General features: G+C 46.7%; 1 protein-coding gene across 1 annotated transcript in view; it reads right to left on the reverse strand.

Moving 5' to 3' along the window:
• Window positions 1–20,227: 20,227 nt before the first annotated feature.
• The window catches only part of LOC138803858 ((E2-independent) E3 ubiquitin-conjugating enzyme FATS-like), a 198,357-nt gene continuing 191,210 nt past the window's right edge, over window positions 20,228–27,374 (reverse strand). The window contains exons 10-12 of the mRNA XM_069987928.1: window positions 24,291–24,354; window positions 21,148–21,247; window positions 20,228–21,061 (exon numbers count right to left, since the gene is read on the reverse strand). Of these exons, the coding sequence (XP_069844029.1) occupies window positions 21,023–21,061; window positions 21,148–21,247; window positions 24,291–24,354 (203 nt within the window). The 3' untranslated portion in view covers window positions 20,228–21,022. The remainder of the gene's footprint in view (window positions 21,062–21,147; window positions 21,248–24,290; window positions 24,355–27,374) is intronic.

The following is a 27,374-nucleotide window of genomic DNA, read 5'->3' on the forward strand; positions in this document are numbered from 1 at the left end:
TCAAGACACTGAGCGCTGGAAGGGCAGAGCTATGAAGAGGAGGCCTGGGAGTTGGATCCAGTTAGCTGAATATCACCTCAGATCAGCCCGGAGGAGCTGCATGCTGCTTCTGCTGTGTTTATCTGACTGCATCGCATGAAGGCCCACAGTCAGTACTCCACTCCCAGATGTCTCCCCAGCCCCCCACCCGCCCTCACCCACAGGGCCCTCACCTCCACATCCTTGAATCTGTGTACGGGGAAACCCCAGAAGGTCCAGATGGCCAGTGCTGGGCTCTGCTAGTGAACGGTGACCCATGACCCCAGCCAGGCTGCCATGTTTCCAGAGATCTCCTTGGACCCGTAGTGGAGATAGCACGTCTCAGTGGGGCTGAGGAGCTGAGTGCTGAGAGAGCTTCCTGGGTGCTGTCATGCTCCCTTCCTTCTCCCCCAGGGAAGAAAGTCCTGTGTGGACAGGCCTTGTCCCTCATGCCTAGGGGCTGGGCTGCGAAGGGCAGGAGACGAGGCCAGTAAGAAAACCGGAGGCATCTCGGAAAAGTCCAGGCAGTCCCTGACCTTAACCAATGCCTACACAAGTAAGCTGGGGTACAGAGGAAGCTGGGGCGGAGGGCTTGGGGAGGAGGAGGAGCTGTGATAGGGTGGAGAGAATTGAAAATGGAGAATTCCAAAGAATTGAATATAAGTTTCGGGGTTCTATGATTTGAGACTCCAAAGGGAGGAACTGGACTGCCTCTGGTTTGTTTGTTTGTTTCTGTAGAACCATGCTGCTAGAATGAGACAATCCTCTCTCATCCCTGGACTCACATATGAGCGAATCTGAAAACTCAGCAGCTTCCTATACTAAGAATGGTGTCTCCCTCTCAGCAAGGCTGGGGCAGAGGGGCTGTCCACCGGCTCTGCCCGCATCCCCACAGCAAGCACAGCTTGAGGAAAGCTGGTCAGATACACCAAAAAGGAATGAAGGTCCAGGAAGGGGTTGCAATCAGCAGCAATGATAACAGCTCCCTGCTCTTCCTGTCTACCCAGCCACTTCCTCTTCTAGCACTAAGGAAAGCTACATTCGCAGGAAGCCCGGGAAAGTGAGGGCGTCCAGTTTCCAAGGCCAACCTCGAGGTCTAGTCAATAACTCAGAAAAATGTGACCCACCTAGGATAGACAGTAAAGATTCTTTTGCTTCATTTAACATCAATTCAGATCTGTTAAAATCTGCTCCTGGTGTCTGAATTCATAGGTGCAGACATTGATAAGGACTTTTGGTATATACCGTCACTCAATAAAGCGATGGTTAAGGCTAGTAAATATATGAAAGATGCTACCAAGTCAGGAAGAGGCAAACTTTCCAAAAATAGTGACATGAAATAATTCCAGTTGAAGAAGGAAGAGAAGCAAGAGTTAAGAAAATAGCATGTAAATTATTCCAACTGGGTTTCCACTCTCTGTTTATCACTAACTCTTTGCTTGCTCTCTCCCGCTACGTGACTAAATATAAAATCATGGGAAATACACCAAAATACTCACACTGGATTATTTTGGGTTGATAAAATTAGGAGTGACTTTTGTTTCTCATTAAAATGTTCTATGATGACCATTTTTCCCTTAAGATATATTTGTTAGCTCTGTTGTTCTCAAAGTCAATGGCTTAACCTAAAAACCACTGTTCTCATGATTTTATGGGTCAATGGGGTTGTTCTGTAGGTCCAGGTGTCAGCCTGTGGTCCACTGATGCTGAGGGTGAATGTCCCTGCCAGGCTGTGCTGAACTTGCTGGTGGGCTGGGGGTGGGGTAGGGGTGCTGGGGTGGGTCTGAGGACTCAAGCTGAGAGGAGCACCACTGCTCCTCATCCTCTCAGGGACCAGACCAGGGGACCAACAAGAGAAGACCACCTCTGGTGGCTAGCTAGCTATTCTTTGCATCCTCCTGAATCACATCCTCCCACATACATGGGCCTAGTCAAGACTGACGCTTGGAGAGGGAGATGCGGCCTCCTCACAGGCGGTGCTACCTGTCAGTCACCCCGTGGAACACCGCCCACCTGGGTCTAGGAAGTGGCGGCCATACAGGAAGATAGATGAAACATGTGAACGTGGGCGAACAGTTCACTTTTAAAGCATATAACTCGAAGGACCTCTTTGCTGACACATGAGGAATTTTGATGGAGGGGTGCAGAAGGCAGGGTTCCTAAGAGAATGAGATATTCCCAGAAGTGGAGAACCATTTGCAGCCACGATTAGCTATGCAATCGATTTTTAAAAGCCAAAGCCAGTGGGTACTCCTTGACCTCACTTGGATGGGCTTTTCTCAAGGGCTTTTTTCCCCCATTAATTAAATGTCAACATTGTAGTAGTCAGGACTTGAGTTCCCAGGCTCATCATGCTGCAGTCTTGGGCTGTGCAGGTCCTGTTCCAGTAAGAGAGAATCAGGAAGAAAAGTTAAGGGTGTCAGCCAGTATCGGCTGACCTTGAAACGAGGGAGCATATTCTGGATTATCAAGAGCAGAAAAGGCAGAATAGAAGGCAGAAGAGCCATTTGGGGTGGTTCCAGGCACAAAGAGACAGGAGAGGTCCCAAGTTTCAGAGCATTGATTCCCCAAGGCCAGCTCAGCAGGTGGCTTTCTGTTGACACAGGCAAGGAAACAGAGATGGAGGGAACCTGCTGCAGGGAACTCAGTCCGCTGACAACCCAATGAGCCGGGTGGTCGTCCCACCCATCCCCAGCCAGCAGGAGGAGACTCAACCCTGCTTGCCTGCCGACATGGGGGGTGGGGTGGGGGGCTCTCCAGTGAGGCCCCCAGTGCCCTTCCACAAAGCTCTAGCACTCTGAGTGTGTGTCGTTTTCAGTTGTGAAGGTGATGATAGCTCTACAGACTGTCAGACCTCAAAGAACAGAGCCAAAGCCATCCACACTCCTGTTCTGTGCGTGGCGGTGCTGCGGCAAAGCCATCCACACCCCTGTGTTCTGTGCGTGGTGGTGCTGCGGTCCAGGCACAGTTTGTCTGTTTTGCCACCTTGATCCGATGGGGATCACACTGGACACACTTCTTGTCCCTGGCTTTTGTAAGGCAGGTTTGAACATTTTCCAGGGCCAATCAATTGTCTTTCCTGTCCTTGAGACAGACCATTCTCCAGACTATGGCACAGTTTACACCGAGGTCACTGAAGGCCAGGAAGTCCTTGGTGTCCAGCGGTGGGGACACCTTGGTGGCTTCCCTGGAGGCAGGAGGAACATGAGCAAAACCCCACAGGGAGCACACAGGTGGCGCCAGGCTCCTAAGCCCATCCTCTCTCCTGGCCAGGCCTCTATTCCCGCCCAGAGATGCCTTCCTGACAAGAAGACTAGCACTTTCCTTTGAGGAAAGCTACTCACTCTACTCTAGAGAAGAATGACAACTTTCTAGAATATCTCCCCTCCTCTTTTCCCCTTCTCCTCCTCCTCTCCCCCTCCCCCACCCCGCAACACCAGAAACCCCAAGCTAACCTCAGCACATTCACAGTCAGGGCCTTGGAGACTTCTGGAAAAGTGGAGATCATTCGAGCCTCTTGACCACGTTCTGCTTCTGCGCAGTAATTGGCTGACACCAGACAAGCACATTTAATTGTTGCCAACTCACTAGCAGGGCTTGGCAAAGAGATAGACATCCCCAGGTGTGCTCTGCCGACCGCATTCATTCTGAATTCTGAGGTGCTGGTCTGGGTTTTCTCTAGAACACATATCTATAAGCCCAGCTACAGAGGAGGCAGAGATCAGGAGAGAGGCCAGCTCAGGCAATAAGTTAATCAGACTCCTCATTTGAACAAGCAAGAATGGTGTGATGGGGGTATGCTGGTAATCCCGGCTACACAAGAGGCAGCCCTGGGCAAAAGAAGGGTGACACTCTATCTATAAAATAAGTAAAGCACAAAGGGGCCAAGGAGTAACCTCAAGTGGTAGAGTGCTCATCTAGCAGGAGTGAGGTTCTGAGTTCAAATTCCAATGCTGCCAAAGAAAGAGAAAGAGAAAATCTTTAAATTGCAAACAGCTGCTTACTATACATCCAGGGCTCAGTTCCTGCCCTTGACTGCAGACTTAGGTATGTGTTGCTGAGGGACAGGCCAACTGCCTGGAGCTCTGGCCGGCGCTCCAGGCCCCGCTGCCTGCAGACCTGTTCCTGACACCAGAGCGTTTTCTCCCAGGCTCTTGCCTGAGTGCCCTCCTAATCCCTTCTAATTCCACCTGGACCCTCATCAGATGCCCTTCCAGACATCAAAGAGCAGCGGCCTTTCTAACATAATGGCTGTCTTTGTTATTCCTGGGACATTGGAACCTTTAAAATGTCACTTCCTCCCAGATTTCATTTGGCAGAAATGGGATGGATTTCCAAGTTAAAACTTGCCTTTGGAGGTTTATTTCTAAGGACTGTGTCTCCTTCTGTTGTCGATGGCCTGGGCTCTGGTGTCCTGACACAGACACAGACGCGGGTTCTGAGTCCTCCCCATCTGACGCACATATCCAGAGACATCCAGGAGGCCACTCCACTGCTGTCATGGAGCCTTGGTCATCGAGAAGGTGGCTGTCATTTGCTTTTCCCTTCAAGCAGCAGTTACGGTCGCCTTCACCTTAGGAATGATTTTGTTTTTTAAGATCTGACACTTTTCACATCTGGACTGGCTTTCACCAAAGCCACGGGACGGACTGTTCTCCTGGAGCACCACTGGCTCCGCCTCCCTCTGCTGCCTTCTGGCACCCGCCCCGCCCCCAGCCAGGAGACCGGCCAGTGACTGGCCAGCGTGGCGTCCTGCCTTGCAAGGCCATTGCTGTTGGGATCCGTCCCTGTGCAGCCCCACTTCCACCCCACCAACCCCAGGTGTCCCTAGAACTGGGGCCTGGAGGCACTGTCGCACCCCGCCGCACAGGACACTGAATCGTTCAGATCAGAGAGGCAGCCTGGAGGTGGCTTCCAGAGCAACCTCAGGGCCTCTGTGAACCTCCAATGAAGCCGCGACCATTCATATCACTGTCACACGAAACAGACTCCAGGCCAGTAACCGGGGCTCTGCGAACTGGCCTTTGTGAAGGTGGCGCTGTGTGGTCAGGGAGCAAAGGTTCTAGGTCACTGCCAGCTGGCCCTCCACCTGCCCCCACCCCCCACATAAAGGCTCACGAGTGCCACCTGTCACCTGTCACCTGTCCTCTTATCTCAGGGTTAGCTCAAGTGGCAGGTAGGTTTGTCTACGGAATCTTTGTCCACGTGGTAGCTCCCAGGAATGCCAGAACAATTCTAGGTCACATGAGGGAGAGGAGGAAGCTTAGGGAACTGAGAAGGGAGAAACGGAGTCTCTGCTCGGATCCTGAGAGCCCATGTCTTGGGTTTTTGTGGCCTTGGAGCTGTATGTGAGGCAGGGCGAGTCTGGCTCACAGAGCCGGTGCCCGGTCCTCTCAGCATGGGGGGTCTCCTTCAGAGGCTCCTCCCGATACACAACCCACCTGCCCACCTCCGGGCGGTGCCGACGGCCACAGGAACTGTGCTGGGCTTTCTCTGCTATCATTTCTCCATCGATGCCATCTTAACACACGAAACTGGCCCTTCATGCGATCACTGCTTTTACCACCATTTCCTAACCATTTAGTCATTTCCTAAGACATTTGGCTTATTTATATTTTACTCTCAGAAGGCATGCTGTTAGCACATTTCTTATATAATGCCCTGTTAAGGTTTTAAAATAGTTTCATAGAGTTCCAGAAATAGGATTATTGGTTCAAAAGAAATATCGCAAAGATACGTTGCTAAGTCGATTTCAAAGGAGTTATATCAACTTATTGTCTAGCCAGTGGTTGAAACATTACTTTAAAAATTTGAGAGATTAGCTGGGTGCTAGTAGCTCACAGCTGTAATCCTAGCTACTTAAGAGATTGGAACCTGGAGGATTGTAGTTCAAAGCCAGCCAGGACAGAGAAGTCCGTGAGACTCCATCTCTAATTAACCAGCAAGAAGCAAGGCTGGTGACTTAGCTGAGGTGGTAGAACATCGACTTTGAGCCAGAAAGCACAGGGAAAGCTCTTAGCCCTGATTTTAAACCTCAGAGCCATCAATAAAATAAAAGAGATTCAACAGTTAAGGTTTACTTCTTGAGATAATAGTTGCTTTTTTTGTGTCTAACTACAAAGGCAAGAAGTTTGGAAAATACAGAGTTAGAATAGAAGGATAAAATAATGATACCCTATAAAAATCATGACATGAAAGGACATGAGAGCAAATTACTATCAGAAGAATAATGTGTAATTTTTGCATAGCATGTGCTACAGTAGTACATATATACTATGATATTTCATTAAGGCATATATGTGCATTGTGTTATAAAAATTGATATGCAAACATAGGTGCATGGATGAAGGCACCATTTTATGCCAAGTTTAGGGCTGGTCTTGTTTAGCTTTCTCTGCAGCAGGCTTTGCAGTGCCATTCTGATGTAATCCTTACCACGACCTCTTTATTCCACCCTGCGGATGTGAACGGCTCTTTTCCTGTGGAACCTTTGTTGCTTCCCATTCTCCATGAGCAAACCTAACATTTCCATCAGGTCCGGGGTGCGTGTCTTGGTGACGTCTTGAGAAGACCCCTTCCTGGAAGGCAGGCTATCCAGGCCAACCTCAGCCAGCTCTCCACATGTCACTGCCTTTGTTATGGCCGGAGCTGGAGACATAGCCCAGCTCAAAGCCTCTCTGCGGGAGACTTAGGGTGTACCCCTGGCTTGGGGACCTCAAGGCTTCCAGATGTAGGAAACACAGCTTGGTCTTCGGAGGTGTACCACACAGAAGTGTCATCTCTGCAGGGGTGTCCCACTCCATCCTCCTCCTCCTGGCAAGCGGGCAGCTTCTGTGCCAGGCTTTGGGCCTGAGCCTGTGACTCAGGCTCTGAGTTCTTCAGCCAGCTGCCTGAGCCTTTCTCTTTGCTGGCAGTGATATGTACTCTGCCCCCTGCCTCAGGCAAGCTGCTCTTCAGGATGGGTGCAGGTCAGAGGAGGGATGAGACAAAGGAGACTGGGGCAGGGCAGTCGCTCAGTGTCAGGGCACGGATGAAGAGACAGTGCTGTACACCGTCGGATTACATGTCCCCCACCCTGGTTCCAGTGAGGGTTTTCAAGTCCTAAAAAAGAGGTTAGGAGCAAGTGCCAGTTGCTCAAGCCTGTAATCCTAGCTACTCTGAAGGCTGAGATCTGTAGGATTGACTTTTAAAGGCAGCCCAGGCAGAAAAGTCCACTAGAATCCATCTTCAAAACAGCCAGCAAAAAGCAGGGCTGGAGGCATTGTTCAAGTGGTAGAGTGCCAGACAGGCATGCAAGCCAAGCAAGCATGATACCTTGAGTTCAATCCTTAATACTTCTCCCACCCCCTAGAAAAAAAATAGAAAAATTACACAGGAGATTGAAATTGGATAGATTTAAGTATTTGATTATTTTAATTACATTTCTTCCAATATTAGCTTTGCTGAACATTCTCATGTTTGTTGTCACAGTGTCTCTTGAGTGAAGGGCTCTAGGGTCTGTCCACTTCCATTTGCCATCTTTCTATTGGGATATTTTCCCTTAATGAGCTGAATGAAGCCATTATAAAGGATCTTGCCTCCTGGAAAATTGTTCCATGTCTCCCTATGTGTTCTATTCTATGTCTTCGATATTCAACAGAATCTGAGTCTATTCGTCCTGCTAGGTCAAAGAGTTTCCACCGGGCAAGTTAACAGAGAAATGAGTTTCTTACCACCGTTCTCGAGGCTGGGAGTTCTAGGGTGAGGCACCGGCAGTTGTCTGTCTACTTCATGCATGGCGCTGCTTGCTGAGTCTTCACATAGAGGAAAGCACCATCAGCTCCCATAGGCCTCTTTTTTTAAGGATGCTGGATCCATCTATGAAGGCTCTGTCTCAAGACTCAATTGCTTCTGGAAGATTCTGTCTGTTGATTACACAAGTGAAATTTGGAAGGATGCTTTCAATCATCGCAAGCGGTTCCTCATTTTCATATACTCAGATGACAGCCCGTTCCCCCCTCCCACTTCCATCTTCCCTCCTTTGCCATTTCCTCTCTCTTCCTTCCTCTTTCCCTGTTTTCTTCCTCTCTCCCTTCCTTCCTCTCTTCCTTACTCCTTCCCTCTTTCTGTCCCTCTATTGCTTTCTTGTATGGAGCCCAATATTTGTAGAAATGATTCTTCCATGGCTTTTACTGCAACAGTTTGGCTTTCCATGTATTCATGCATTGTGTACCCCATACCTCTTCTCCTGTCACTTTCAATTTTTGCACCCTGTCTTTCTTGGTTGTACTTAGGTGAACTGAGCATAGTGTGGTCAGAAGGCGCTCAACTCAGTGTTTACTGTTGGCTGATTGAAGGATTATGAAAATCCTTTAGGTTCTGATGATTGTCCTGCAAACAAGTTCTAGAAGCCATGTTCTAAGCGGCCCCCTTTCTCCCAGAGAGTCTGCTAGTTGAAGTCAACACCATGTTAGAGCCACTTTCCCTGAGAGGATATCAACACCATGTTAGAGCCACTTTCCTGAGAGGAGATCAACACCATGTTAGAGCCACTTTCCTGAGAGGAGATCAACACCATGTTAGAGCCACTTTCCTGAGAGGAGATCAACACCATGTTAGAGCCACTTTCCTGAGAGGAGATCAACACCATGTTAGAGCCACTTTCCTGAGAGGAGATCAACACCATGTTAGAGCCACTTTCCTGAGAGGAGATCAACACCATGTTAGAGCCACTTTCCTGAGAGGAGATCTTCCTCTGCTAGTGGGAAGAGCTTCCTGCAGGATCCTGCTGTCTGATGACAGGAACAGATCTAGCTTGAAGTCAGTCAGCAACTTCCTTCCTCTTCAGAGGTTTGAATGATGATATAGATTCCTGTATTGAAATCCCAAGCAGGGTGCTCTGGATGCACTCAATTTTCAGGAAGAAATCTGATTGGAAATGTTGTTCTGGGGGCAGAACTATTTTTTTTTGGTCCATTGTTGGACTTGAACTCTGGGCCTAGGCGCTGTCCCTCAGCTCTTCAGTTCAAGGCTAGCACTCTACCAACTTGAGTCACAGCAACACTTCCAGTTTTCTGGTGGTTTATTGGAGCTAGAGTCTCACAGACTTTCCTGTGTGGGCTGGCTTTGAACCATGATCCTCAGATCTCTGTCTCCTGAGCCACTGGTGCCCAGCTTAGGGCAGAACTTTTTGACTCCATGTGGACCCCTTGACCTCACGACTGTGATTCTCTTGATCTGTACAAATCAATATTATTTCTCTTCTTCCCCATCAGGAAAACGGAAGTTGAGATTCTAGTGTCTGGCGAAACCAACGTGTCTATCCCACACATTATGTTGTTAATAATGCATTTTTAGATGAAGTCAATATTTTATGAGCTATTAATAATGCATGTGCTTAGGGAAATGCATGCATTTTATAGAAGGAAAAGAAAATGATCAACTTTGAATCTTCGTAGCACAGCGTACTTGTGACCTATATTTGATGAAACTTTGTCTTGAAAATCCGCATTGATGTAACTTGGACATCTCAGGATTCGGGGTTTGTTTCTACGTGGGGTTCAGTTGTTGCTCAGAGTTTTCTCCTTTTCCTGATCCATTCACAGCCCCACACACAGACAATGCCAAAATGTCTATTGGGAAGAGTTGGCCTAGAGTAGATAAACCACACTCAATGACACTGAAGGCGTCTGCGATGCCTTCTTTATCTCAGAATGTGATTCTACCAACCTTAGTAGCAATTTCCACTCTGAATTTGAAGAGGGTCTTGCCTGTCCCATTGACGTTGACTGTGGAGAGAGAACTTGAGCAACGTTTTCTTTCTTACAGGGAGTGAGACATAGTAGGGAAAGCAATGCCATAACACTGATGAAGGAACAAAAACTAAGTCCCTATGGCTGGGCTACATTGAAGTGGGGACAATGTTTTTCCACCTTGGGTACCAGTTGCTGGGTGAAGCATGGTGGAGACCCAGAGCCAGGCTTTGCATTCTGAATGACATATTATTCCACATCATGATGTTATGATAAACTTACTTTATTCTTTCCTATTTCCCTGGCATTTCATACTAAGGATACAAGATTCCAAAGCAAAGATGAGTTAAAACATCTTAACAGGCCCATATCAAGCATTGAAATAAAAACAGCAATAAGCGACCTCGCATCTAAGAAAAGCCCAGGACCAGATGACTTTACAGCGGAATTCTACAAGGCCTTCAAAGCAGAGCTCACACCAATACTCCTCCAACTCTTCAATGAAATTGAAAGAGAAAGTTCACTACCGAACTCATTCTATGAAACCATCATAACCCGCATCCCAAAACCAGGCAGGGACTCATCAAAGAAAGAGAACTATAGACCCATTTCTTTGATGAACATTGATGCAAAACTTCTCAACAAAATTCTGGCCAATCTACTTCAACAATTCATCCAAAAAAATCATACATCACGATCAAACAGGATTCATTTCAGGGATGCAAAGCTGATTCAATATATGCAAATCAATTAATGTAATTCATCACATCAACAGGGGCAAGGATAAGAACCACATGGTTATCTCAATAGATGTAGAAAAAGCATTTGACAAGAACCAACACCCCTTTATGATGAAGGTTCTGGAAAAATTAGGAATCCATGGAACATTCCTCAATACAATAAAGGCTGTATATGACAAACCTACAGCCAGCATTGTCCTTAATGGTGAAAAACTAAAGCCATTTCCTCTTAACTCAGTAACAACACAAAGATGTCCACTCTCCCCACTTCTCTTCAATCTAGTATTAGAATACCTAGCTACAGCAATAAGACAAGATGCAAACATAAAGGGGATCCAAATAGGGAAAGAAGTAGTAAAACTCTCCCTCTTTGCAGATGACATTATCTTGTATTTAAAGAATCCCATAGACTCCACTCACAAATTACTCAAAACTTTGGCAAACTAGCAGGTTATAAAATTAACCCTCAAAAATCAATGGCTTTTCTGTATGCTAACAATGAGAAAAGTGTGGCTGAAATTAGGAAAGCAACTCCATTCGTAATAGCCCCACAAAAAATAAAATACCTAAGAATTAACTTAACCCAAGAAGTGAAGGACCTCTATGATGAAAACTTTAAGAACTTGAAAAAGGAAATCAAAACAGAACTTAGAAAGTGGCAAAAACTCCCATGCTCCTGGATTGGAAAGATCAACATCGTGAAAATGGCAATACTTCCCAAGGCTATCTATAAATTCAATGCGATACCTATCAATATTCCAACCTCATTCTTCAAGGAAATAGAAGAGGCAATCCAAAAATTCATATGGAACAATAAAAGACCCCGAATAGCAAAAATGATCCTCAACAGAAAGAACAGTACTGGAGGAATATCAATACCAAATTTCAAACTCTACTATAAAGCCATAGTAATCAAAACAGCTTGGTATTGGCACAAGAACAGACCTCAGGACCAATGGAAAGGAATTGAAAACCCAGAAATGAACCTACAGACCTATAGCCATTTAATCTTTGATAAGGGAGCTAAAAAAATAGAATGGAAGAAAGACAGCCTCTTCAGTAAATGGTGCTGGCAAAATTGGTTAACTACTTGTAGAAAACTAAAACTAGATCCTTATATATCACCATGCACCAGAATCAACTCCAAATGGATCAAAGACCTCAGAGTCAAAGCAGACACTCTGAAAACATTACAGAATGGAATAGGAGAAACCCTAGGTCTCCTTGCCACAGGCCAAAATTTTCTTAATAGAGACCCAGAAACACAACAAATCAAAGAAAGGTTGGACAAATGGGATTACATGAAATTGCAGAGCTTTTGCATGGCAAAGGACATAGCTAGCAAGATCAACAGAAAGCCCAATAGGCACATGAAGAAATGCTCAACCTCTCTAGCCATAAAAGAAATGCAAATTAAAACAACATTGAGATACCACCTCACCCCAGTTAGAATGGCTATAATCAAGAACTCTAATAACAACAGATGCTGGAGGGGATGTGGACAGAAGGGAACCCTGCTGCACTGTTGGTGGGAGTGTAAACTTGTTCAACCACTTTGGAAAGTAGTATGGAGGTTCCTCAAAAGACTCCACATAGAGCTCCCCTATGACCCAGCAATCCTACTTTTGGGCATTTACCCAAATGATCACAAACAAGACCATACTAAAGCTACCAGCACAACTATGTTTATTGCAGCCTTATTTACCATAGCTAAGATATGGAACCAACCCAGATGCCCCTCAGTAGATGAATGGATCAAGAAAATGTGGTATATATACACAATGGAATTCTATGCCTCCATCAGAAAGAATGACATTGCTCCATTTGTTAGGAAATGGAAAGACTTGGAAAAAATTATATTAAGTGAAGTAAGCCAGGCCCAAAGAAACATAGGTCCCATGGTTTCCCTTATTTGCAATATACTAGTTAGTGTATGTCTGAGTCAAGCAGAAAAGGTCAGATAAGTTGATGCTAGGGAAATGAACCCTAAGATAAGTATTCAAATGTTTTTTTTTCATGCCATTGTTTCTAACACATTTATAAGATGATTTCTTTGTTGCTTTGTATGTCCCTCCCCCACAGTATATGTCCCTCCCCCTGCTTTCACTGCATTTGTGTTGTTATAATTTGTGGAGGGGAAGGGGAAAAACAAATCGTTTAAATAGGGATACAGGTGGACCCATTGCAACAATGAGATGTACAAGTCGTTATGTTGAAAACGAACTTTACAACTTTGGTGGGGAGGGGGGAGAGGAAGGATGGGAAGGGGAAAGAAAGGAGGAGGCTACAATGCTTGATAAGAAATGTACTCATTATCTTGCCCATGTAATTGTAACCCCTCTCTACAGTATTTTCACAATTAAAAAAAAGATTCCAAAGCAAATGCATTTTAATTTTATTTCCTTGAAGCTTTGAGGTATACTATTTTCTACTGTCTCTTTAGGGAGAGGAAAATTACTTAAACTTTTAGGTAAATCCACAAGTCCATATTTCCCTTCTTGGGCTCACTTATACCATCTACAGCAAGGGATCAACCTAATCATTCACTGTTCCAGGAGACTGGCTGAAATCTCAGTCCCTGTATTCCAAGGAGAAAACACCTGGGCAAGTCACACCTGTCCGCTATCCGACACCATCTCCCCATGCGCAGTAGAGAACACTCAGTGGAAGCACCTCACCATCATGCAGCCACTTGCCTGTGAATTGAGAGGTGTGCAGGAAGAGGGGTACCATGTCACCAGGATTTCCATGACACACATCATTCCTCACCAGCCTTTGTCCTGGAGGAGGTCCAGGCAGGAAAAGTCAATCTACTCATCCATTCCTTCTCAAAGTAGGGCCTTCTCATTGTGCTGAAGGAGATTCTGGTATTTCAAAGAGAATGCTTTCTGTGTATCATGTCCCTTAAACACACCAAGATCTCCTTCAGATGTTTAAGGTGTTTCAGAGCTGGAGAACACACTGGTTGGGGAAGGATAACCTGCATTGAAAGATGTTGTCTGTTTTGAAGATGGCACTGAAGGGAATTTTCAGGGTGATTTTGATATTATGATATCCCATTTGCACCTGACATTAGAAAGTATGGCCTCTCCAGCCCCTATTAAAGGAAGCCAGTCCAGAGCCCACTGCAGTCTGCCTCCCAGGGTTCTTCTGAGATTAGGAGCTTGAAATGGGCATGATTCAGAAATGCAGAGGGAGCAATAGTTCACTGGCCATGAGATTTTTTTCCTTCCAAAACAAATTGGGGACATTCCAGAAAGTAAGAGGTCAAAGAGCAGCCCTGAACCCTGAAGGCATGTCTTCTGATATCCTTCATGAGATAATTGTCTAGAAAGCCAAGGAGGGAAGTAATTCTTTTTTTTTTTTTTGTCAGTCATGGGGCTTGAACTCTGGGCTTGGGCACTATCCCTCAGCTCTTTAGCTCAAGGCCAGCACTCTACCACTTGAGCTACAGCGCCACTTCTGGTTTTCTAGTAGTTTATTGGAGATAAAAGTCTTACGGACTTTCCTGCCCGGGCTGGCTTTGAACCACGATCCTCAGATCTCAGCCTCCTGAGTAGCTAGGATTACAGGAGTGAGCCACCAGCACCCAGCTGGAAATAATTCTTTTGAATCTACCAGCCTTCCAAGAGCTATGCCTAAACACCTAGGTTGCAGGAGATTATCTATTTGGTAAGGGCAGAGAGACTTCAGGCAGGACAAACCCAGAGAAGTTGACCACTAGACTGGAGAAGGCCTTTAGTCTGGTTCTCTAGTGAGTTTCCAAGCCTTTCCATGGAGCATGCAGAGAGCATCAACAAGTTTCCTTATGCCACACAGGATAGTGAGCAAATGGTACCAGAGTATGCCACCAGAGTGTGCCAGGGTGAGCAAAGCCCTCTGCAGACCATGGGGGCCAGCTTCCATGGGAATCACCACCGACCTCAGGGGGTACACAGCCCCTGTAAACACAGAGGTAGAGCATACTCGGAGAGGAGCGGATGGCCTTGAGCCCTGGGAGTTTCCCTGCTGTGGACCTGAAGAGGTGACATCAGGAGAATGGGCAAAGGTCATTGACTCTTAGGGTCAGCCAGGTTTCTGTATGAGTGAGCTCAGGCTGCTATAACAAAATACCACAGCCTGGGCAGCTTGAGCAGCAAAAATTCAGTTTTCACCACTCTGGAGGCTAAGTCTATGCTCAAAGCCCCAGGAAGGAAGGTTTCATGCAGGCTCCGTTCTTCAGCCTCCTTTCTGACTCCCAGCCCACCGATGGCCCATGGTTATCCAGGGACTCTGGAGGCAGCTTCGGAGCGCCTGTCTTCCTCTCTCCTCCCAATAAACCCATCCAATAGCTGAGTGCCATCTTGGGAAGGAAAAGTGTGGCAGCACAAATTCAAAGATCCAGTGAGCACCTTGGCAGCCATCACACCCCAAACAGATAAAATCCATGAATGAAGTGAAGCTGCTCAGGTTCTGAAGGGGCAAGATGCGAATTTTTCACCATCTCTCTACTTAGTGTCTGAAACCGCAGGTCATGAATGGGGCTTACAAGGGCTGCCGTTTATCTGGGAAGGGTAAGGGTGCTGTCACCAGCCAGGAGAGGGGAGAAAGCACGTGGAAAGTCAGTGGATTCTGGTTGGCATTCTACAATGTTTTGCTAAGATAATAATTATTTGTTTGTTTGTTTTTTAAGTTTGCAATGTGCCCTGAACTCATTAGTTCTCTGTTAGATTTTGTCCCCTACTTAGGGGCAGCTCACAATCAACTGGCCGAAGCCAATTCATGTGCTGGGGTTGAGGGACTAATCTTTCTCAACGACTGATTGAGAAATTAGGCTGGGGACATTCAAATCTGAAGCAAGAGTAAAACCATATTTCACCCAATAAATCAATTGCACCCATCTGAGACATGTTGATATCCACCCCTGCTCCCAGTAATCCAGGCAAAAAGTATTCATTAACCAGACTGAAACTTGCTAAGGAAAACACACACACACACACACACACACACACACACACACACACACACACACACACACACACACACACACACACACACACACACACACACACACACACACACACACACACACACACACACACACACACACACACACACACACACACACACACACAGTATTCTGAGTTATTTTGCCATTTTGATTTAACAAACACTCTAGTGAAGAGAACTAGGCCTGGAATCACACTTCTAACTATGTTGGCATATAATAATTAAACCTGGCCTAACTGGCCTCAAGGTGTAAGTCTAAGCACAACACAGAACCTCTGTGTGCTGGGAAGTGTGGGATGGGTCAGCACATACCTGGTCACATGGCCACTGTCGTCTTTAATCCAAGAGATGCCGCAAAGGACCAACAGAGCACTGAGGGGAAGTCTGTGGCCATGGTGGGAAGGTTGTAATCCCCGCCCCCCCCCACCTCCCCGCCTAACGTCCCTGGGCAGCCAGGCCCCGAAACCTACTGGCTTCAGGGAAAGGACATTACCCATCAGAGGGCATGGCACGGGGGCCTTGTCCTCTTTCTCTGATGTCGCTTGCAGCTGCTACTGCAGTTCAGGCACATCAGGAAATGAAAGAGGTTGAAAACCAGGGAGAATTTTCTCTAAGACTTGAAAAGGATACTTTTTTAAAATGTTCATTCTTGGTGCTATTTAATTTTTTTTAAAAAATTTAAAGATATCTATCTTCAGCAGCCTCTTAGAACCTCCCCTTCTGCTTCCATTGCAGCTTTGATAAGAACAAGGGAGCATTCTTGTAAAATGGCCCAGATGACCTTGTTTTCTGGCCCCTCACCTCCCCGGCCATGTGCGAATAGCTGAAAGAAAGGCTAGCTCCTAAAGTCACCTTTCCCAGCGTACCGTGGCTGTCAGCTGGCATCCAGAATGCGTACATGAACCTTCTCAGAGAAGAAAGAAAAAGAAGAGAAGAATCGCAACACCTTGCCTTCTCTCTTCTCCTCTCTGGACTCTGCAGGCTGACAACAGCCTCAGACTACTGGAGGCTCACCATCAGGAGGAAAAATATTCCCTTGATCCTCAGGGAAACTGGCCAAAGTTAACCTTCCAATCCACTTGGCTAAAACATCTGGCTGAACAAAGGAGCCTCCGTCTCCCAGCCAAACGGCCCCTGGTCTGGGGAGACAGTTCCCACAGAAGCTGTGCTCTCCTGCCTGGGCCAGGCAATGTCCCCCCAGCATCGGGGTGAGGGGGGGAGGCAGTAATCTCCTGACCTTATGAGGTGACAGGGGAGTGTGAGAGGGCCGTTTGAAGGTGACTTGGTTCCAGGAAGCAGGCGGTTTCCACTAGTGACAGCCAATTTGAAAAGGTTTCTATGGTGCTAGACATTTGTGGGCAATTATCAGGTATTAATGAAAGTACAAATTCCAGGAAGCTTATCATAGGGAACCATCTGCTGACGAGCTTACTTTAATCACTTACCAGATCATTTCCTTTGCTGCTCGCGAGCATGCAAAGACTCTCACACAAACCACAGCAGGTCATTCTTTTACCACATTCTTATTTTCTTACCCAGAACTCTCACGTACCAACAGCCGCTTAGTTCCCTCTCCTTGGGTAGCCACACCCAGTCTTTCCTCTCCCCTTGTCATTCTGCATTTGATACATCTCAGATTTAAACCATGGGTCAGTTGATGACTGGGGCCAGCTCATTAAAAAAAAAAGTCTGCTTTCTATTTTTTTTTTTTAACCAGCAAGTGTTGAAATGGGAGAATTCCCTGAGACATAGAACTCTTAACGTTGGCTCCACAAATAGTTCTTTCAAAGAGCCTTGTTCAACTGAATAAACTTCTGCTGACTCACCCAGGGAGCTCACAACTTCCAGGAAGTTTGGTTGGCAACAGCCACTGGCTGCAAAACCCAGGCAATTGTTTCTCCATTATTCCATTACCAGTTGGCAGAGTAGACAAATAACCAAAATAGGAATTCTCCTTCCACATGAAGTCATAGAGACCACAGGGAGACCATTGCTAATTCTACCTGGTCTCCCCTCCTGGTTCGCTGATTTGCTGAAATCCGAAAGAAATAGACCACCGCTTGAAGTCTCATTTTCCAAATGTGGCCTGGCTCAGGCTCCTGAATCTCATCTAAAACCTAACACTGCAGCAAATGTTGCCTCGAACTATCTTCTCACTGGAACCAAAACACACTCAACGGTAAATATGCCCATTCCAGGAGAAAATCTGCTTACTGAAGTTACAATGGAAAATTTACCTACATCCTCAGCGTCCTCAAGATCTTTCCTGAACGCTGACTTGAGTGAAACATTCCAGGCCATGACCGTCAATTCCTGAGAGAAACTGAACCTTTGATTTCTAGAGGCTGTGACTTCCATGTGGATCACCACATTATTGTATCCTCACACTTCCTGTACCTCAAGTTAAAGAGTAAGAAATGTGAACATCCGAGAAACACTGTTTAGCATTCGGAACAATTTCTACAACCATGGAGGGGAAACAAGTTCAATAGAAAACCAACTTGAACAAGTTTTTAGCCTCATCCTGAGCCGGCTGTCCAGAGAAAAGACCCATCAAAGCAGACACTACCACGAAGTCCTAGCCCATTCTCCAATGTCAGGCATCTGACTCAAGAACTAGCCTCATTATTCAATGGCATTTAATCAGTTATATACTTAGATTATAAGACTTGACAGCAGGTTTATGAAGAGAAAAGCTCTTCATTATAGGTTGGCTATCAAGTGTCTCCCAAAAGACTCATCAATTGAAGGCTTAGTCTTTAACTGATGACTTTGGGGAGTTCTAGAAACCCTGGAGGTACCAGAGGAAGCTGACCACTAGGACAGTGATGGGTAGAGGACAGGTCTTGGGGGACTCTATATAGAGTAGGTTTGCCCATCTATTTCTCTGCTTCCTATCAGTTTTGAGGTAAGTAGCCCTCCTCCTCCCCAAAGGCTCCTGCCACCTGAGGCTCTACCCCAATTCACAAGCCCAGAATCAACAGAGCTAAGACCCAAGGATTGAAATATTGAAGTTGTGAGCCAAATACAAATTTTCTCAATTATTTGTCATACTAACATAAACATATTCCATGAACTTTTGTCTAAAGTTGACTATCTGGATATTGATTCTCTAAAATCCTAGTTAACATAAATCTGTTTCTTGAAAAGTGTCAGAGAACATTCCTCAAGGGATTGGGTTCCAATTTTAAGTGGTCAGAAAAATCTTTGGAAACTGATGATATGAAAGAAAAGCAAAACATGAAAGTGTGTTGGGATCTTCATTATCTAAGATTGTTCTTAAGTATTAGATTCAATTAAAAAATCATTCTTCCAAACAAAACGAAACCTCCCACAAGCTCCAAATAGACGTTCAGTGTAGCACTTAGAAGAAGCCTTGTAGATCGCTGGAGAAGGAACTAACCTTAGGTGAGCTGCTGAAATGGTCCTTCAGACAAGAGGGCATGTACAAGCACTAAACAGCTGTGACAAGAGCTCCAACACAGTGGGCGTCTGGAGCATCTCCTGGCCATACCTAGGAGCTTTGAGGAAGACCAACTCCACGGGCCTGTGTGCTCTTTCTACCTTACACTGTAGACAGGAAAAACCCAACGAGTGTTTGCCTTGAGACAGACATCCATCACTCCACCCACACTGATTTACTCTGCTTCCATAGCAACCCCACGAATGAGGCATTTTCAAGAACTGGCAACTAAGGAAACCAAGACAAGGCTTAACAGATTGCTATGTCAGTTTCTGACTGTATTTGTCTGTCTTACCTCCCTCGTCACCCTTTTTTGCCTGCTCTGGTAAAATGGATCCAGGCCCCTGGAAAATTTTCACTTTGCATGCTTGCCCAATATCAAAATTTGTCAGGAGGGGGTGCTGCAGAGACACAGGAGGGGGTGTTTGCTGGGCCAGCAGGAGCTAGGCCCAGAAGTGCATTGGCAGTGGCTTCTCTGAACTGTGAGCAAAAACCCTCAGGGAAGCGCCTCCCTGTGCGCTGCAGATTTCTGGCAAGTTCAGAAGGTAGATTTCCAGCAAGTTCCATCAATGTGGCTGCAGAGGAACTTCCTTGTCACCGGCTTGGCTGCATTCATTCCTCTCGACACTCTTCCTAGGGGAGTACCACTCATGTATCTGCTGTTCCTGGCTGTTTCCTCAGAGCTGCCTTTGCCCTCACTAGCAGATCCCTCTCTATACCTCTTGTATGCTTAATGTGTACAGTCATCTTTCTCACCTACCCCATGATATTCTCACCCAGAGGCAGCTTGACACCCTTCTGCGGGTGTTATCAGACTGCCTGACCTGGCCTGGGCAACCATGGGACATGGAATCTAATTCTACTAAAGGGCAGAGTGTGCAGGGGACGGTGCCCAGAGAGAACCTGAGCTCCTTTGTAAAGTTACCCAGCGGACACAGAAAGGACCACAGTGCTCTGGAAGAGGAACCCAGACAGAGGAACCCAGAGGGAGGAGGAATGGGACAGGAAACGGACAGGGGTGTCTGCAGGACTCCTAGTCCATCCTCCAAACTTCTGAGATACCCTAGGGATCTCTGGGGTCCTGTTGCTACCCTGTTTCTACCCTGTCTGGAAGGCAGCCTCCCGCACTGGGCTCTAAGACCCTGCAGTTTCCATGGTGGCCAGGGGTGGCGGCAGAGAACACTGCACTCTGGGGCTCTGGTAGCATTCCACACGGAGTGCTGTCAGCATTGCTCTCAGTCCAGATCAGAATATATATCACAGACATATTTACATTTCTGGTTAATTGCATTTATTTCCATTTATTGGTTGTAAAAGCTAGTTGATTCTAGCTCCGCGAATAAAATATTTATAAATAACGTTTGGAAGAACACATAGCAAAGGTGGAACCGTTAAGGACATTTCACTTTTTGGGGGCGGGGGGAGGGGGCCGATGCAGCAAGCCCTGAAGTCCCCACACGTTCAGTCAGCTCTGCCTTCCACCCATTGATGGCGACTCTTGAGTTGAACAAAGGGAGGTGCTGTTGTTGGGTAATGGACGCAACTGCTGACAGCTCCCTGGTCTGACCATTCTGGGTCATGAAAATAAACCAGTCTACTTGCTCTTTAGTCTTTGGCATGTTGCCTTCTTATTTAAAAAAAATCAGCCTCTAGGATGAGGTGGTTCATGTTTGAGGTGATTTCTCAGGTTTTGAAGTTGTGGAATTTGAACAACAAAAACAAGGACTCTGGATCAAAAATACGATGAAAAAAAGCACTCCCTCCCCCTCCTCCAGAATCTAAGCACACTAAGTGGCTTTCTGCTGCGGTGAAATATCAGAAGCACAAGGGAAAGTCCAAAATTCCATCAACGAAGGGAAGGAAGCCTAGTGGGTTATTTAGGGTTGATTTCCCTGCAACAGATTGACCTATTTCATGGTCAATTATTGTTTCAGGTTTGTTTGGGTCATTCAGGAAGGGATACTTCCTGTAGAAAAAAAAAATCAAAAGTTGTCATGTCTTGAAGACACAGCTAAGTTTAATGGCTTATCCATCTTGAAGTCTTCACGGCTGTGGGCACTCGGGTATAGGGCAGCCTGGGGTCACACTGCGTTTCTCTGAAGGAGCTGGTCCAGTAATTGCTGCAGGGGCAGGGGGCAGAGATGTCAAGTTCCGGTTCTGTTCTCTGAGCCACACACACCGCGCCCGCTGGCCCAAAGCCATTTACCTTTTTGAAGACTTCAGCGCGGAGTCTGTTACTCTGTAAGATCACCCTTTTCTTCTGTTCTTCTTTTTTCTTTTTCACTTCTGGCAAGTTATTATAGATTCTGAAACAGATGCAAAGAACATTTTGACTGGCAGCCGACAGTGTGTGCCTGCAGTGGAGGGCATCCTGTCTTATCAGCGGGCGCTTTCATTTCAGAGGGAGAACCCTGCATGTGGGCCATCTCCGCGTGGTGAGACACCCCGCGCCGGGCTTCCCAATGTCCCCGGGACACAGCGACGTGGCGGGGGGCAGGACCTTGCTCATCTCTCCATTTCCTGGGGCAGTGCAACAGAGAGCTGGGGAGCCCAGGTATTTCGTTGGAAGTCACTTCCCTCATTTCTTCATTCCCCGTGATAAATGCTTACACATAAAGTGAGCGATCCTAAACCTACCGCTTGGCCATTCTGAGTGTAAGCTTTCCCACTAGTGCCTTTGTCTGGCACCCTATTTTTGTCTCCCTGGGTTTTAGGAAAGGAAGCAATAGCTATGTGGGAGTAGCAAAAATTATAATGATGGACATTCAGAAATGCTTCTGTTGGATTTTTAATTAGGTTTTTTTTTTTTTTCAAATACATCCCAGGCCAGAGTCTTATGTCCTTGTCCTGATGTAAAATCAGGATCTTTTGAGTTCATGACAAGCAGGGGCCTGGGACTCTTCTTCCAGCTGCTGTGCCCAGTGGGCACCAATGCCAACCTGATGAGCTGTGTTCCCACCAACTGCAGCCTGAGCCCTTGGATTGCAATACCCATGGCATGCAGCTAAAACATCTTTCTCATTTTCTCTCATGTTTGAAAGCCAGACCAAATCTATTTAAGATGTCCTACGCTGAAAATAATGAGGACAAAGTAGAATAATGATGATGAGGGCAGTATGAACATGTGACATCTTGGATGCTGAACACTAGAGTAGTCACTTATGTGAATTAACTCAAACTCACTATATAGTTGGAGGAAGCATCTGGGGTTCCTGTGTTAAATATGTGAATAACTGGAGCCCAAGACGAGGAGGCTTGGGTAGAGTCCTTGGCTGGCTGATGGTGGGCTGAGGTGTGAGCCTTCATCTGTTTGATTCTTACTCACTAAGCGCCACTGTCACCTGGCCTAAATCTGCTCACGAGACCTGGGAGAGGCGAGTGCTTGCCAGTGCCTAGCACACTGTGGGCAGCAACATGGATAGAATAAACACAGACTAGGTGAATACTCAGTTGTCTAATCTAAAAAGGTCCAAAGGAGAAGTCCATGAAGCAATCAGAGAGAAACTGACATGGTCCAAAAGTGAACAGTGGAAAGCCTTTGGTATCCAGAGACCACTCTTTCTGATCCAAGAAGCCAAATAAAAAGTCTCAGTGACTACCCCTGTCACCCCTGTGTGCTCTCAGAGAGATTCCCAAATAAGTTGTGTACCCCCAAACAGACTCCACACAGTTGGCACCCCTCAATGGATGCTTCAGAATGTCAAAAGCCAATGTGGATAATAACCATCTTCTGATATGTAAAAGCTCCCAGACATATTATGTAGACTGACAATATGCACCCTGATGCCACTAGTGGTTAGAATAAATCACCATAGCTACGTCTTACAAACGGAAGTTGAATTTTCAGGTAGAGAAAGACATATAGCAGGCATCCTAGGAGGTAGGTCTGGGGCCGAGAAAAGGAGAATGGGATAGAATTCCAGCTTCATCTCCCGTGTTTGGGATTTTACACAAAAATGCAATTGAACAGTATAATTAAAACCAACTAATATAAAGAAATGACAGTCCTGAAGAGACTGTGGGAACCAGGACCGGATCCCAGCCTGGCACATTCCACGGAGTGGAGAGCAGCTCAGCTCCCCAGTGCATGGAAAACAGTCAGGGGCAGCCCAGCGCGCAGCACCAGCAGCGCCCGGCCCCACCAAGGAGATGGTTCTCTGGGCATCCATTGTTTCCTCTTCAGGGAAATGATAGGGCAACAGTCTCTCTATTAATGCTGCTTGAAGACCTGGTCTTTTAGGTGCTTCATTGGAAATTCTGACTTTGGAGACTGAAAGAGGAAGACTTGCTGATTTCCCCCTCACTCCACCCCCCCCCCCCCCCCAGGAAAATGAAGGTAGAATGCTTCAATGTTGCCGATGCAACATTGCCCTGCAGAAACGGCACATCTTCAAACCTGGTGGTCCTTTGCAAGTCCCTGTTTAGAATGCTGTGAAGCAGATCTTTAACAGGAAGGGCTTGCAGCCTCCTTCCTCCGCCAGCCCTGACTCCTCCCGGATGACAGAAGTCACCTGATTATCTCAGAAACAACACAGTCATGGTAAAACCAGAGCTTTGAGGCCTGGAATGGAAGGGATGGGGCCGCCTTCTGTGGCCGTGGTGTCTCTCAGCGCACTGTCAGTTTGCTTTAATTGTCATAATCCTTCCCCGTGCGGGGCACTTTATTATAACCTAATGACATTTTCTTTGCACGAGCAGTGGCCAACACTGCTGAGCTTTTACGTTCAGCTAAGAGGCCAGGTCCTAGGAAGAATGGCAGCCTTTGTGTGCACCTCGGTGGTGAGAATTACTGGGCGTCTTGGACAGCAACCAGCCGGGCAAGACGGAAAATGTGCCAGCAGTGGACTGCCAAGCCTGCGGGAGACAGAGCGCCAGGAAAGCTGGCTGTGGCCCCTCTGAGAGGGGCTCCATGGCTCCCAGCTTGGATTCCTTCCTTCAGGCTCTGTCACAATCAGGACCCTCAGGACAAGCAGCTTCTCTCCTTCCTCCTCGTGAAATCACCTTCAAAGGCGCGGAGGCACAGCGCTCTTGCCCAGAGTGACGAGGTCAATGTGTAGAGGAGTTCCAGCTCACAGTCTGGGGATCACTCGGGGACCAATTACTGGATCATTCCAGAATCCAAGACCTACCACTTTCCTAACACTAGTCCAAGAGCAGCACGAACACTCTGAGACACAATTCTTCAGTGAGACTCATTTTAGCCAGTTTTTCAGATCTACAGCCAAGAGGACTTGAGAGCATAAACGTGGTCCTAGAAGTAGACAGCCCCGCCAGACAGCGCCTGGATTCCCCACCCCCAGCCACTCCAGTCCCTCCCCAGCCCCTCAGCATCCCGTCACCACCACGCACCTCTTAGAGCGCATATGCATCTCCTTCTCGGAAATACACCTTTCTTTGGGTTTGAACAAGTTATCTGGAAGAAACGGAAGAGAATTCATTTCAGTAGGGATGGAATATCACTCTGGCAACACTGGAGTGGTTCAGGAAGTTCTCTGTGCTTTGTTTCTCCCCCTAAGCCGCAATCCTGTGCAGGACTTGAGGATCATAAATGGTTGTGTTTTGACAACTAGCCAATCAGCTGCTGGCTTTAACAAGAGTTAGGTAGAACACAAAGTGCAATGCTGGCATCTGACCAACGCTGTGAAGCTGCTCCTCTTAAGCCTTCCTTTAGCAACAGAGACTTGTGGCTTGCAGTGGGGAGTGTCAGGTGCACTCACAGAAAAATTCCCCCACTAGGTTTACGAGGCCTCTAAGGGCAGAAAACCTCCCCGCCATCCCCTAAGAGTTTTGAGACAAGCAGACTCTTCTTGTGCCTGCAGTCTTCTATCAAGGGGTGCTTGGCTGCAAGATAAAAACGCCATACCCCCCTTTGCTAATGTTGGAAGATGGTGTCACGGACACCATCATGGTCCCTTATGCTCAGAGCAAGAACACTAACTACAAAAAAAAATGAAAACAGGAATGCTTTTCAATGTAAGTACCTATTACTAATCGTTATGCTGTTTATGTATGGTACACTTAACAGTGGTATGTGTTTAATAATAACACTTCCTTTTTACAATAGCTGAAAAGGAACCTTTTGCAATGAATTTGAAATGTCTAAGAGACTCTCAGCCCTACAGATTAGCCAAAGGCCTGGCATACACATAAGCACAGCAGCTGCTATGCTTTCTAGAACACTTGAATGTAACCAGCTCATGGCGTCCACTTGGAATAAGCAAACAGGAAGCACTATATTCTTGCTAAGCAGCACAGATAGTCTATGACCTCCAATGAAAATATGGGTGTGTTTCTATTTCTCTCTCTCCTACACCCAGGCCTGTCCAGTGGCTCATCCATAACTTCTATTATGGATGGATCAACCCATAACTTCTGAGGCTTGAGGATGTGTAGACTCTTCCAGAAATGTCCAAGAAGGTGGAAAAGACACAAAATCATCTAAGAAAGATCTTCCCTTCTGAGAACAGAACACATCTGCTACCAAGAATCAAAGGAGAAACAAGAGAAAGAAATCAGGACATTTCCAAGACAGAGGAAATTCATTAGTACTTAGAAAGATCAAGGAGGCATGGAATCAGGGAGAAGACAACACCACTGTGAGACATAATCGGCCAAGATGACTCCCAGCTCCCCATCCTGGTATTGCCTCAGTTCTAGACAGAGACAGGCCAGAGCTGAGGGCATCTAAAAAGTCCCAAGAAGGAATCCATGCCAACTGAACCTGTCAGGATCTTACTGAACAGCAAGTTACTGCTTGAAGAATCTACTCAGAAGATCAAAGGCTGAGACTCCATTCTGGATTAGCATTCCTTAACAGCTGCTCCAGACAGAGTAGTGGATCCAGAGTAGACAGATGGAAAGTGTCTGTAGGGGATACAAATGTAACAAATTGTATTTGTATGATTTCTCACAATCTCAATTTAATTGTGTGTGATCTAGTTTAGAAATAGATTTTTTAACCAATTTATTTCCACAAATAAGCATTCTATTTTCTAGAGAGAAAAAAGAAGATATGAGCCCTCTGAAACTTCTGTTGTTTTCAGGACTCTTTAAAGCCTGCTGTGCTGGAGCAAAAAGTTCAGTTCAGAACCAAGCAGCCCACAGTAAGTGCCATACAAGGAGAACTACCAGCCGGTATCACCCCACAGCTGAGAGGGAAAGAGGGAAAGACAGAAAGGAAGAAGGGAGGAAGGAAGGAAGGGAGGGAGGGAGGAAGGGAGGGAGGAAGGGAGGGAGGAAGGAAGGAAGGGAGGAAGGGAGGAAGGAAGGGAGGGAGGGAGGGTGGGGAAGGAGGGAGGGGAAGGAGGAGAGGGAGGAAGAGAGAGAGGGAGGGAGGGAGGGAGCGAGGGAGGGAGGGAGGGGAGCAGGGAAAAGATACTAACATTCCTGGAGCAAATAGGTGAAAGATAGTAAGTGCTCTGCCAATGTCTTCCAATCTCACCAGAGTAGGAAGAACACTCCTGTCTTGAGTAGCTCTGGGCACATTGTGCTGGGGGGTGGGTAGTCAGGAAGGGAAGGAGTGGTATTATACAGCTGAGTTGTCTGAGTGCTGATTTGCAGTGATCCTGCTAGTGTGTGTGTGTATGTGTGTGTGTGTGTGTGTGTGTTCTTTTCATATCCTGACACAGTCTCACGATGTGGATGAGTCTTCATACTAAACCTGTGACATGCCAATGGTTGCTTGCATCTGAGCGCTGAGGTCATGGATGTTGGAAAGGGCAAGTGTTACTGCTCAAGTTCAGACTGTGAAGGCCTGAGGACCAGGGTGGGGCTTCAGCTCCTATCAGCCCAGAATCACCCACACCTGGCCTGAATCTTAGACCACTGTCCACAGTCTCAGCCACAGAATGCATATTTCCAGAGCCTTAACCAAGTATGCCTGTCTTCCCTTGGAAGATGGGAATTCACTTCTCACATGTCCCTTTCTCCCAGGGATTTCCAAACTAGTATCTCCAGATGATTCTAATATACACCAGAATTAGGAGCCACTCACATTGGATTTTGTACTTTACATGCCTATTAAGGAATTTGTCTCCAGAGCAAGAGAGATGGAGAGTCACAGGGAGATCTGACTTTCAGTGCTTGTAGCTGATGGAAGTCATTCCTCAGAACATGAAGGGGGTCTGGGAGAGGCACCCATGTAGCAGGGAGGTCCGTGGTAGAAGATGGCAGTTCTCAGTGGGAAGGGTAGCTATGAGCATACTGGGATTGTGGGGCTGGAACAAAGCATCATGACTCCCAGGGTTTGGGCTAAGCAACCTATTTACTTGACAACTGCCAAGCTTTTATGTCCTTGGCATTAGGAAGAAGGGACATGAAGATAAGTAAGACGAAGAGCTCAGAGCCCTGGATGAGAGCCAGAGTAGGGCCTTTATGTGCCAGAACCAATGTCTGTATGGGGACAGAAGAGATCTCATGGAGGAAGGTCAGACA

Source organism: Dipodomys merriami, unplaced genomic scaffold (genome assembly GCF_024711535.1).
Source record: "Dipodomys merriami isolate MVZ:Mamm:240054 unplaced genomic scaffold, mDipMer1.0.p SCAF_35, whole genome shotgun sequence".
In the NCBI taxonomy this organism is placed as follows: Eukaryota; Metazoa; Chordata; class Mammalia; order Rodentia; family Heteromyidae; genus Dipodomys; species Dipodomys merriami.